General features: G+C 48.0%; 1 protein-coding gene across 1 annotated transcript in view; it reads left to right on the forward strand.

Annotated features, from left to right (window-relative positions):
• The window catches only part of CSMD2 (CUB and Sushi multiple domains 2), a 565338-nt gene that overhangs the window by 41829 nt on the left and 511157 nt on the right, over positions 1-12352 (forward strand). Inside the window, 1 exon segment of the mRNA XM_027775561.1 lies at positions 11691-11803. Coding sequence (XP_027631362.1) covers positions 11691-11803 — 113 coding nt within the window.

A 12352-nucleotide genomic window follows, 5' to 3' on the forward strand; every position in this document is an offset into this window, starting at 1 on the left:
GGTTCCTAACGTTCACTAGTGGGCGAGGCTGTCAGTGTCTCAGCACTTCTCTATGGTGTTCCCGGATGAAAGAATCTTCAGCTCCACTTGAAGTAGTTAGGTTCAGATAACTGAGTAAGTGTTTACACCCTAACAACGTTGTATCTGCTTGAAAAAAATAACACGAATTGAAGGAAAAATATTTCTGTTTCTCCCCTAGCCACAATGACTTACTAATGGTGTGTGTGCACTTACTAATGGTGTGTGTGTGCACATACTAATGGTGTGTTGTGGGAAGCTGCACACCAGCGAGCCTGTCGAGGTTTCTCAGAGAGCAAACAGTTACCATGATTGGTTCCCTTCCAAAAACCTGACCTTCGAAACCTTGCTCTGATTGACTACTAGAATCCCTCAAATTTGCATATCCTGCACCTCATGATTGGTCCAAAAGCAACCAATCATAACCCACCGTTAACAACCAATCAGGGCCCACCGTTTGCAACCCACCAGAGTGTATATAACCACGATGCCTGGCCCACAGTAGCCAGACGACACAGACGACCGAGAAGACGACACAGACGACGACGACGACCGAGACGACGACGACGACCAGGAAGACGACAACAGAAGAGCCTGAAGAGCTGAAACACCGCGCAGTCTCCAGACGACCCTGAAGATCCTGAAGAGCTGACACTGCATCGTCTCCAGACGACCTGGGAGACCCTGAAGAGCTGTAACACTACATCGTCTCCGGACGACCCTGAAGAGCTGTGATACCTCGCCGTCTCCGTGCTGCTCACAGTAGACGACGCGACCCTTAAGAGTTGTGACACTGCGTCGTCTCTGTGCTGTACCGTGCTGCCCACAATAAACAGACGACGCTGTCGTCTCCGTGCTGTAACACTACGCTGCTTGCCCCGGCTCTCACTCCTTCACTCAAGAAACCCGTTCGGCTGTCCCCCCGGGTCGGGACAGTGTGTGTGTGCACTTACTGGGCACTGCCCAGATTCTCACACCTTGCAGTCAGATTGAACTCGACAGCCCTCATATCCTAGTCCACACTGGCCTTCGCTGGGCTACTTTATATGACATCAGCCGCTGAGCGCCCAGTTTTGCAAAGGTGTGATGTCATCTGATGAATGGCGCGCTGCCTCTCAACCGTGAACTGCCTTGAGCTAACAGTCTGTCCTTTTCCCTTGAGAATTTGAAGTATCCCACAGGGCCCCTGTGAATTCACGGCAGCATGCTGGGCCACCTTGGTGCAGAGTTTGGAAACCATGGTGCTCCCAGATTATTTGCCCATCTCCTCAGCATGTCTACCAGCATCACCCGGACAGTGTCTGTGGAGCATGACTTGGGAACTGCCGGGACGGTGCACACAGAGACAGCACCTAGAACTCTGCTAGAACCAACAGCAAGGTGCCGTCCTGGGGACGCACTTCCGGGTGCGGCAGTGCGTATGCTTCAGAGATTAGCATTCTGAATGCACAGTGCCTCTCCCGTTTTTAGAACTCCTGGGTGGGGTTGCTGTGACTCCGGCTCTTGCTTCTAAAACCAGTACACATCCTAGAAAGTGTACATGGAGATCTGGAGTCTAGCATTGCTCCTACCCAATCGTTCTCTGGACAGGTATCTTGGCTTCCAAAAATAAACGTCCAGACATAGCTGAAAGCAGAGGTTTGCAGAGCCGGTAGATGCATTTGGGGTGGACCGGGACATTTTAGAGAAGATTCTCTGGATGCAAATCCGTTTATCTCAGCAGACATCAGGCCGATGCGACGTCACCCTCAGAAATGCAGAAATGGAAGGTTATTACAAAGATGCCCCACTCTTGGGACGGCCCAAGAAGGCTCTCTTGAGACTTTTGATCATTCTGGGTTTTTAAGCCCGGAATGTCAGTGATCTCATAGCCAGGGTAGCTGCAGCCTGAGCTCCACCTGCCTTTTCTGCAAAAGGGAGTTTCCCAGAGAGAGTTCACAGAAGCCTAGCCCACAGGATGCTCTAAGAATAGAAGGATCTATGGTACACATACACGCAAAGCTCAGAAAGCCTAATCTTCCCAAGTTCCACAGTTTTAGAAGCGCTTAATGAAATGCAGATGGGAATTACCGGAGATAGCATGTGTTTCTAGGGTGTACGTATGTGTCTGTGTATTGTGTGTGATTATGACTAATGTCCATCAATTACCTGCAAATTACTAGATGATGCCTGTAATGATAGCTCTGTTTTTAGCGTAATGGTTTATGTATCTAACTAGTGGCTGCCGTCTGAAGTAGGGCTGCTGGCAAATCAAAACACTATTTGCCAAGCCTGCCAGGGTGACAAATGTTGCTTACATTTACTCCTTTATTCCCAAGGTCAATTGACATGTCTTTTTTTTTTTTTTTTTTTTGTCACTGTTTGATGGGCTAAGAGCCTTAAATGAGAACCATTCAATAAAGGCCTAATTTGCTGTATTACTGTTTATTGCTAGATAATTCTGTATTAGTTGGGCTCCTTAAGATTGCAAAGAAGCATGCATGGATCACCCTCAAAAATGGGAGCTTGTTACAAGAATCTCTAGATCTGTGGGTAGTGCAGAACCATCTCCTCAGCTTGTTGATTCCTCTGACTCTTAGGACTTCCATGCTGGGGAGTGTCAGCAGCCCCGAGGCCCTTGTCATTTTCCAAAGAGAACGCCACAAAATCCCGGCCCACGGATGCTCTAATAAAGGAGTCCACGATCAAAGGGTTTGGGATCTGTTATAGAATCTATTCCAGCCTTGGAGGTTTACATTCACCTAGCTTATCATTATTTTTAAAAATTTTGCCAGAGGGTGTATGCACTTGCCAGAGAGAAAGAGAGAGGGAGGGAGAGACAGAGAGGGAGGGAGAGAAGGAGAAAACACTCCCCATGGGGAATGGTCCTCCACAATCCCTTCTCCATTTTGAGATTTAGGGCACGTGTGACTACGTGTGCATGCACACACACACACACACACACACACACGGCATATTTCTCAGGCCATCAGATCTGGGACTCGAACAGCAGTTGGCATGTGGGATCTGGCCGCCTTAACTCAGGCCACAGACCGCCCTGACTTAGCTTATAAAAGCCCTCAAAAGTGCTTTAATTTTTGTTTTTAAAAAATTCTTGCTTTGTTTAACCCAGCATTTCCCAATTCTGTTTAACCAACGGACACCCTAGCACATACTTTGGAGAATAGCCAGTTCTCGAGCTTAGCAGAAGAATCTGGTTGTACTAGTTTGTCACCCTCTCTGTTGGGGTGACCCTCCCTAGGTTTGATGACTTGTTAGGGGGACTCACTGTAAAGTGTACCCTCGGCTATGATCTGTTATGGTCAAAGGTTACAGAACAAATTTAACAAAGGGAAAAGGTGCAGGGCGTGAAGTTTGGGAGAAATCAGGCACAACCTTCCCTGAATTCTCTTCCGGTGGAGTCACACAGGACACCCTTATGTCCCCCAGCAATGAACCAGGACGACAGGTGTGGAATATTCCAACCAGCGAAGCTCAGTAGAGAATTGGTACCCTGAGTTTTTACCAGGGAGACGATTACCTAGGTGCCCTTTGCCTGGCACTTACCACAATTCCAGACTCCCAGACGGAAAGCAGGTGTTGAGCATTAACCATAATGCTGGTGCACATTGATTAGGCCACCCTTAATCAGTTCTAGGAATGGTGGGAACCCTCCTGACACCCAGTTCCCACATGCCAGCCAGGGGCCAGCCACATCAGCTGGCCCCTGGATAGCAGCGAGGCCTTGTCCCCGTTTCATAGAAAGATATTCATCCACTTACGCCAATCACAGCTAGTACATGCTGAGCACTAGTGATGTCGTGTAAGGCTGAGACAGCCCTTGCCTTCAGGGGACTTCCCATCAAGATGGGAAGACAGCTCCAGAACAAGGGATTCAGTAAGAAAATCAGTTCTTCATGGTGAGGATGAAGGGGGACTGGCAGTACTCTGTTCTCTGAGGATATTTAGCAGGGATCCCTAAACCCCTTTCCAGAGAAAGTAATCCAAACCGAGACCTGAGAAGCTAGGGGAGGCAGGGAGTAAGGCAGAGGGGGCTATGGGAGAGACCCAGCACTCAGTCCTGGGGCAGCCAGTTCTGATGGGAGGAAATGTGGCCATTTACGGAGGTGTAAGAAGCCAGCGTGGATGGAGGAGAGAGCAAAGGAGGAGATGTGGGCCAAGGCAAGAGAGAGGAAGGCTGGCCAGGTACTGCGGGGCAAAGCCTCAGACCACGTCATCCAAGGGGCAGCTCACCTGTCACTCCCAGGCGTTTAGTCCTTGGAGCGTCCCCAGCCCTCTGGTTTCACTTGAGGCCTAGAGCCCCAGCCCTAGCAACTTCCAGACAGGGACCCCTCAGCTTTCTGCCCACCTTCTGAAGGCCACCCTGTGCCTGGGAGACATTTGGGTGAAGCCCCATTCTTCAGTCTCTCCCTCCCTCCTGTGTGTCTCTGTCATGCAGGAACCAAGCTTACATACGTGACAATGATGGGGTCACCCCGGTGTACCAGTGACTCAAGGGCACTGTGGTCTTCCCCATCAGTTTTCTGACTGGCTGGGACAAAGCCATGTACTAAGGAGGTTGGGCCAAGCTTAAGCAGAGAAAACCTGGTCTGTTTCCACCCCTCAGAGGCTCAGCGTTCAAGATCATTCGAGATCCATCGAAACAATAAGCCTTGACAGAGCGGAAGGTGAGTGTTATCTGGGATGTGCACCACACCACCGGTTTGCAAAATGCCGTTCCCTGCACGTTTGAGCGTCGACAAGGACGATAACCAGAGCTCAAGGCGCCTCCTGCCTTCCTTGGCATCATTTTACCTCTTCTGTCTGCTAAGTCCGGATTCTATGGAAGGATACCTCACTCCTTTAATGTGGGACTTAGACTTGTCAGGTGAAAGATGGGCAAGTCTGAAAGTTTTATTTGCTCGTCCGGCATACAATGCGCTAGCTCCTCCTGACTGTAGGGTCATCGGCTTGTCCAAAATCAATCTCAAAGACACTGCAGTGTGTGTGTGTGTGTGGTCATTTATAGTTTGCTTCTTTTTTCATATTTTATTGATTCACAAAGGATCTTAACTAATCTAAATACTTTCAATAGCAAGTGCAGTGGATATAAACACATCTATGAATCCATGTCTGATTTTAGGCAAACAATTCAGTGAATAGGATGAACATTCTATAAATTAGCACCTAGCTGAGGCTATATAGCTTACTGTGGTCATTAAATAGGGGTGTGTGTGTGTGTGTGTGTGTGTGTGTGTGTGTATGTGTGTGTGTGTGTTATCCAGATGGGGGATCCAGGCTCTCACCCACCCGCCTCAGCTTTTGTGTTTTTGAAGACTCCTCCGTGCTGGAATTTATCTACTAACCCTAGAAACAGAGTAGTGGCAAATACGTGGCAGGGAGCGGGCCTCGCGAGCTGCGGGTCCGTATATTGTGAGTGATAAAACCGTAATGGTTTGTTGACAGGGCGCATCAGCTATTCACAGCCCATGGCAGTACAGTACCAAGAAACCGGGGTCTAGGAATATCTAATGGCAGTGCGAAAATATCGTGGAATGAACTTGGGAAGTAAAACCAACCATCCCCACTGGGAGGGAAGAAGGCCATTTCCAGGGTGGCTTTGTGGGAGAAGCCCTGGTGTGACAGTCTGAGAGCCCTTGGGGTGCTGTGTGATGCAGAAGTACAAGCCCCCACCCAGCTGTTAAGGGGCACCCAGGCTGTCATTCTGCTGGACAAGGGTGAGAGGCAGGCTGTAGCGGTCGTGACTAGGCCCACTCGGAGGCAACCAGGGCTGGTTGGGATGGGGCCTACAGGGGTTAGATACAGATATTGGTTGTCCCTGTTGGGAACAGCATGATATTTTAATGCATAGGATACAATGGGGGGGGGCAGTAATCCATCACCAGCACACAAGAATATCTGTGATGGGGGAAGGGACAGGCAGGCGGTGGCTCTGGGGCCTGGTTATTTTTCTAGTGGTCAGTCTCTTTCCAGTAACGTCCCAGCCAGTGCAGGGGGAGTGGGAAGGGAGCGGAATGGGACTGGAAGGAACAGAGGGCAGCTGAAGTGAGGGACCTGGCAAGGAGTAGATGCTCGAGGCCCGAGCTAGGACGATCTCATGGTGCTGGCCAATAAAAGTATAATATGAACCACATAGATCATTTTAAAAACTTCTTATTTTGAGATTATTATAGATTCATGTGAAGTTGTAACAGCCTCGTGGTTAAGGAAGCCAGATCCCATGTGGCCGACTGAGGATCTTAGCCACAGGAGTTGGTGTGTGCACGCCCCAAATCCCGACAGCATGGAGAAATGGAGGGGACGGGATTGCAGCATGATCACGCTCCGTTGGGGTTCTCTCTCTCTCTCTGTTGAGTACATGTGCACCCTGGCAAGTTAAAAGAAAGGCAGTGCTGTACATGGAGCCAGGCAATCTGTGGTCCCTGAGACTCCGGCGCAGCAGCGCCCCCGAGGCACACCCCAGTTCTCTTGCATCAGTAGTCCGTTCTGTCTGTAGCTGAGTAGTCCTCCGTGGTCTGGATGTCCTGCAGTTTGTTTAATGACTCGCTTACCGTTGGAGGACAGTAGGGTTCTTTCTGTGTTTGGCTATTACAGATAAAGCTGCCGTGAACAATCTTACACAAGTTTTTGTGTGGATGTGAGTTTTCACTTCTCTGGGATAAATGCATGGGGCCACAATCACTGCATTGCATGATTAGTGTTTGTTTTATTTTACTTTGTTTTGTAGCAATTTTTACCTTAGAGCATGTGCACCCACCAGAGAGAGACAGAGACAGGGAGAGGGAAAATGAGAAAACACCCTGCAGGGTGGATGGCCACACCACAATCCCTTCTCTTCCATTCTTTTTCTGGTATTTTGGACACACACCCAGCCCGAGTTTCAAGCCACCAGGTCCAGGTCTTGAACCATGGCCAGCCACATGGGAATTGAGTGACATAACCAGCCACTTGCTAGCCCTAGTTTTTAATTTTTTTTTGGGGGGGGGGAGAGATTTTCGCTATAGGGCGTGTGCGCTCGCCAGACAAACGGAGAGAGACATAGAGACAGAAAGCGAGAAATCACCCCCCAGGGGGGATGGTCACGCCGCAATCCCTTCTCCTCATGGGATCCTGGGCATGCACGCACATGCGCCTGGCGTGAGTTTTAAGCCACCGGGTCCAGGACGCGAACCGCGATCGACTTAGGTGGGAGTCCAGCAACATAGCCATTACGCTAATTGCTGGTTCCCCCTAGTTTTTAATTTTTAAAAAGAAACTGCCAAACCTTTCCAGAGTGATGGTACCTTTTTACATCCTGCCAGCTGTGGGTGGAGACCAGTCTCTCCTCCTAGTCCTCTTTTCTTGCTCTTAGTTGCAATACATCCTCTTCAGTGAAATGTCTCTTCATGACTTTGGATGACTCTCTAATTGGTTTGTTGGAACCTCTCCTTGTTTTCGTTCTTAAGGGGAATGCATCAGTCTTTCATCAAGTGTGATGTCAGCTGTAGGTTTTTGTTGATGTTCTTTTTCATGTTGAAAAAGTTTTCTTCTATTCTTAGTTTTCTGATGTTTCTCTTTTTCAGTCATGAATGGGTGTTATATTTTTTTCAAATACTTTTTCTGTATCAGTTGATATGTTGATATGATTTTCCTACTTTTATCCTGTTAACATAGTGAATTATATTGATTACTTTCAAATACTGAACCAGCTTTGTATCCTTAGAATAAATCTCGCTTGATCATGGTATACAATTATTTTTATTTATTGCTGAATTCTCTTTGCTAAGACTGAATGGGAAGAAAATGGATGGTTGGGTGGGAGTGGGAGGGGCCCAGGGAAGAAATACAAATCAGACGCAGGATGTTAAGTTCTCCATTGAAATTAATGTATATGGTAATATTTGATTTGATTGTCACATACGTGTACTTTAAAAAGTGTGTGTACTTTAAAAGGCATGTGCACTTTAAAAAGCCATATTGTGTGCTGTAGAGATTTACAGCAATTAAATGTGAATAAGAAATCATAAAATAAAAAATTAAATATAAAAAAATTGTCTTTATATTCTTTTGTTCTTTATCTTTAGTTTTCTTTATTTGTACTTTCTGGGAATCTGGTACCAGTGTAGTACTGGCCGCATGAGTTTGGAAATGTCTCTTTCTCTTATGTGTTCTTGAAGAGATTGTGTATGGTAGAATTGGTGTTAAATCTTTATATGGGTGGTAGAATTTCCTAGTGAAACCATCTGGGCCTGGGCCTGGATATTTCTTTTGGGGGAGTTTTAAAATGACTAATTCAATTTCTTTAATAGTTATAGAGCTGTTCAGATGATCTTTTTCCTGTTGGAAAGGTATGACAGTCTGTGTTCCCAAGGAAATGATCCATTTCATTTAACTCGTCAGTGTACGTGCATAATTGTGGTGTTTTTATTATTCTTTTGTTGACTGCAGGGTTTTGTTTTCCTTAACCTTGCCAGCTCTGGTTATTTACCAATTTTATAGGTGAAAGATGCGTCTTGCAGATTTGGTTTTCCTATCTTGATGTTAATTAGGCAGATCATCCTTGTTTTTGTTTGCTTATATCCTTTGCCCTTATCCTCTTCAGCTGTTTATCTTTTTCTTGTTATTCATAAGTGCTTTTTCTACATTATGAACAATAACCCTCTTTCAGTTATGTATATTGTACCTAACCTTCCAATTGGTGTCTTTCTCTTTGTCTTCTGACAGTTTCCTTTGTCACATATATATGCCTCTAATTTTTATGTGCTGAAATCAGTTAATATTTTTTCTGTAGGGCCTTTATGGTTTCATGTTGTATCCATAAATAATCAATCTCGAAAGCCAGAAACCCAAATCAAACTTTCAGGAGAAGAGAAAGAAGGATGTTGGCTCATGTCCTTGGGCACTGAAGACACAGATCTGTCTGCACAGCTGGGGCAGGGGTCTCAGAAATACATTGGCAGGGCCCTTCTTCTCTTCTCCCTTTCCTTCCCCTGCCCTCCCCTGCCCTCCCCTCCCCTCCCCTCTTCCTCCTGCTCTGATTGGTTATGTCTATATGGCAACATCATTCTCTCTAAAACAGATAGATTCTGTGTGATGGTATAAAGGCTGCCGCAGTCCCATCAGTCCCATGCTTACATCCTAGTTAGGACCCCCAAAGAAGAGGCCGTGAGTCCCATGTAACAGATCCCATGAGACTCAGAATGACCTCTTGGGCTATGTCCTCTTACCTCTTCTCCATACTTTGAACCAGTTCATAAAAGCGAGAGAGTGTGGGACCAGCAGTTAGCGTAATGGCTATGTCGCTGGACTCCCATGTAGTCTACCACGGTTCAAGTCCCGGGCCCAGTGGCTTAAACTCACGCTTGGGCACGTGTGCGTGCGTGCCCAAGATCCTGAGAGGAGAATGGAGGAGAAGGGATTGCGGCGTGGCCATCCCCCCTGGGGGGGTGATTTCTTGCTTTCTGTCTCTGTCTCTCTGTCTTTCTGGCAAGCACACACACCCTATAGCAAAAACCTCTCCAAATAAATAAACAAATAAGTGAGAGAGTGTGCCATGGTTGATCATTTGCTCGATTTGCCCAGCTCTGCAGTTAGGGGGCAGGTGGAATGCCAATCAGAACCCCACACAGTGGACAGCTCCCTACAAGAATGATGGGCAGGTAAGAGCAAAATGAGTCCCCTATATGTCCTGCTTAGAAAGTATAAGATGGCTTTTTAAAAGGGGTTTATTTCCTTTTAATATGCATGGTTCCATTATTTTACATATAAATGTTTGGCCCATGAGTGAAGAAGGGAGAATATGAATATGGAGTGACATAGGGACCCTTTGCTGTAGATGTCTTTGTCCTTTAGGAAAAATGACCTTGAGACTCTTTGGCTAGCTGCTTTTCACTTGGTCTTGTTTCCTTCTCTTTTCCTGGACTTTATTCTGAGCTAACATGAATTCTACAAGATGAGGATGGTGGGCAGGTCAGCCGGTGGCACAGTGATAACATGGCACCTCAAGGCTGCCCACACAGGAGGACTTCCCTGAACACACTGGGCACGCATGTGCCCTGAGCTAGGGCTGGCTGGGGCTGCGTGGAACTGGCATGAAGACCCTGTTGGTGGCACCTGTCTCTCTGTTTCTCTCTTTTGCTGAGTAAAGAAAGAAGGGAGGGAGGCAGGGAGGCAGGCAGGCAGGCAAGCGGAAGGGAGGGAGGGAGGAAGGAAGGAAGAAAGGAAGAAAGCTAGGAATCTTAAAAGATTAGGATGGCGGGGGACCAGCAGTTAGCGTAATGACTATGTCGCTGGACTCCCACGTAGTCGACCATGATTCGAGTCCCGGACCCAGTGGCTTAAACTCACACCGGGCGCGTGTGTGTGTGCCCAAGATCCCGAGAGGAGAATGGAGGAGAAGGGAATACAGCCTGGCCATCCCCCTGGGGGGTGATTTCTCGCTTTTCGTCTCTGTCTTTCCGGCAAGCTCACTCACCCTATAGCAAAAACCTCTCCAATAAAACAAAACAAAACCAAAGATCAGGATGGCAGCAAGGGCGCGGGCAGGCTGAGCATGAGGCTGCTCACTGTGGGTATCAACGGGTCTTTGACCAACTTGGTTGAGCCATTGCCTGTGCTCTCCGGGGACACTCAGGCACTAAGGTGTTAAATAGCAGCAGGAGGTGAGAGATCCAGGAGCCCCCAGATAGCCCACTGCCTGGGGTCAAAGGAAGCCCAGATCCCGGAGGAGCACTGGGAAGCATGGTGGCCGCAGAGAGGGGGTGATGGGCGAGAGTAGACGGGAGCTTGGCCCCTCATAGCATCCTTGTGCAGGGTTTCTTTCGCGGCGGCCGCCAGGCATGGACTCCCACTGTAGGGAAGTCTCTCCTAAATGTATCCCCAAGTGTTCAGTGGTATCTTTTTAGCCTTAGAACTAAGAGTCTGAAAAATGTCTCTCCTGTGCTAAAATCATATTATCTGAGGGTCAACAGTTTCTTTAGTTTCATCCATTTCTTTTTCATCATTTAAATTCCAGAAAGAAATTTGAAACATTTTAATTTACAAAGCATGAAGAGATGATCCCATTTGTATGAAATTATTTCATTGAATATGATCTCATCTATTGATCCCTGCATTTCTTTGTACATCAGCTGTCAAGAACAATTATTTCTAGGTTGTGTGGGGTTTTTGTTTTATTTTTGCTTTCTTCTTTTTAAACTAATAAGCACTTACTTCTATAAAAGCAGTAGACTTCCTTTGGAAAGAGTAAAGTCTATGTGAAGGAGCAGCCACATTCTGCTCTTGGAGCTGAATGCATTTTTCCCACTACAAGAGTAAACACTGTCTGCTGGCAATTGCTCACTGTAAATTCATGGCAAGTTTCACCCAGACCCTCAAAGGATCTCAGCCAGAAAGGGAGGAGACAGGAGAAGACGCCGTGAAAAGAGACACAAATGAGAAAGGCAGGCCTGCAGGTCAGGGATTAGTCCGTGGCTTCAGGGGGTTCTGGGACACGGGGCTGTTAGTTTCCGGCACACCTGCCTGCGGGGCATTGCTGGCTCGAATACTTCCACATGCCTTAGTTAGGCTCCTCTGCATGTTCCTCCCTGTGCCTCCATCAGCACTGTGTACCCAGCAGGCGCTCAGTAAGTGCTTGATTGCCTCGTCATTTCCCAGGGGGCCGTTCTCCCTAACCGTCCCTCTTGGTTTTCTAGGCTCACTGGCTTTCAGCTGCCAGCCACCATCGTCAGTGCGGCCACCGTCCTCTCCCTGCGCCTCATCAGTGACTACGCGGTCAGTGCCCAGGGTTTCCGCGCCAGCTACGAAGGTAGGTGCCTCCCGCCTGGGCCACAGGGACCTGAGCCATGACCCCGGAACGGCCACAGCTGCAGCGACGGGTCCTTCAGGCTCAGAGCTTGTGCCTGTCCTAACAAGGCCCGTCACTAGCCAGTAACTCAGTTGGTAAAGTGGCCCCCTGTGTGTGCCCAGGAGACCGAGACTCGAAATTGGAGGTCCGCTGTTATAGCTTATCCTGAGGGCCTGGGAACACTGCTTCCCTGTCCCCTCTAACTGGGTTTTGCTGCGGTCTTATTTTTTAAAGCCTGTTTTCTATCGAGCTTAATTGTACAAGGTACCTCAGGTTGTTTTTTGAAGCGAAGAGGGCAATAAACCCTAAGTAAAAGAAATAAACTGGGAACCAGCAGTTAGCGTAATGGCTATGTCGCTGGACTCCCACGTAGTCGACCGCGGTTCAGGTCCCGGACTCGGTGGGTTAAAACTCACGCCGGGCGCGTGTGCGTGCGTGCCCAAGATCCCGAGAGGAGAATGGAGGAGAAGGGATTGCGGCGTGACCATCCCCCCTGGGGGGTGATTTCTA

This window comes from Tupaia chinensis, unplaced genomic scaffold, assembly GCF_000334495.1.
Source record: "Tupaia chinensis unplaced genomic scaffold, TupChi_1.0 Scaffold000573_1, whole genome shotgun sequence".
Taxonomy (NCBI): domain Eukaryota; kingdom Metazoa; phylum Chordata; class Mammalia; order Scandentia; family Tupaiidae; genus Tupaia; species Tupaia belangeri.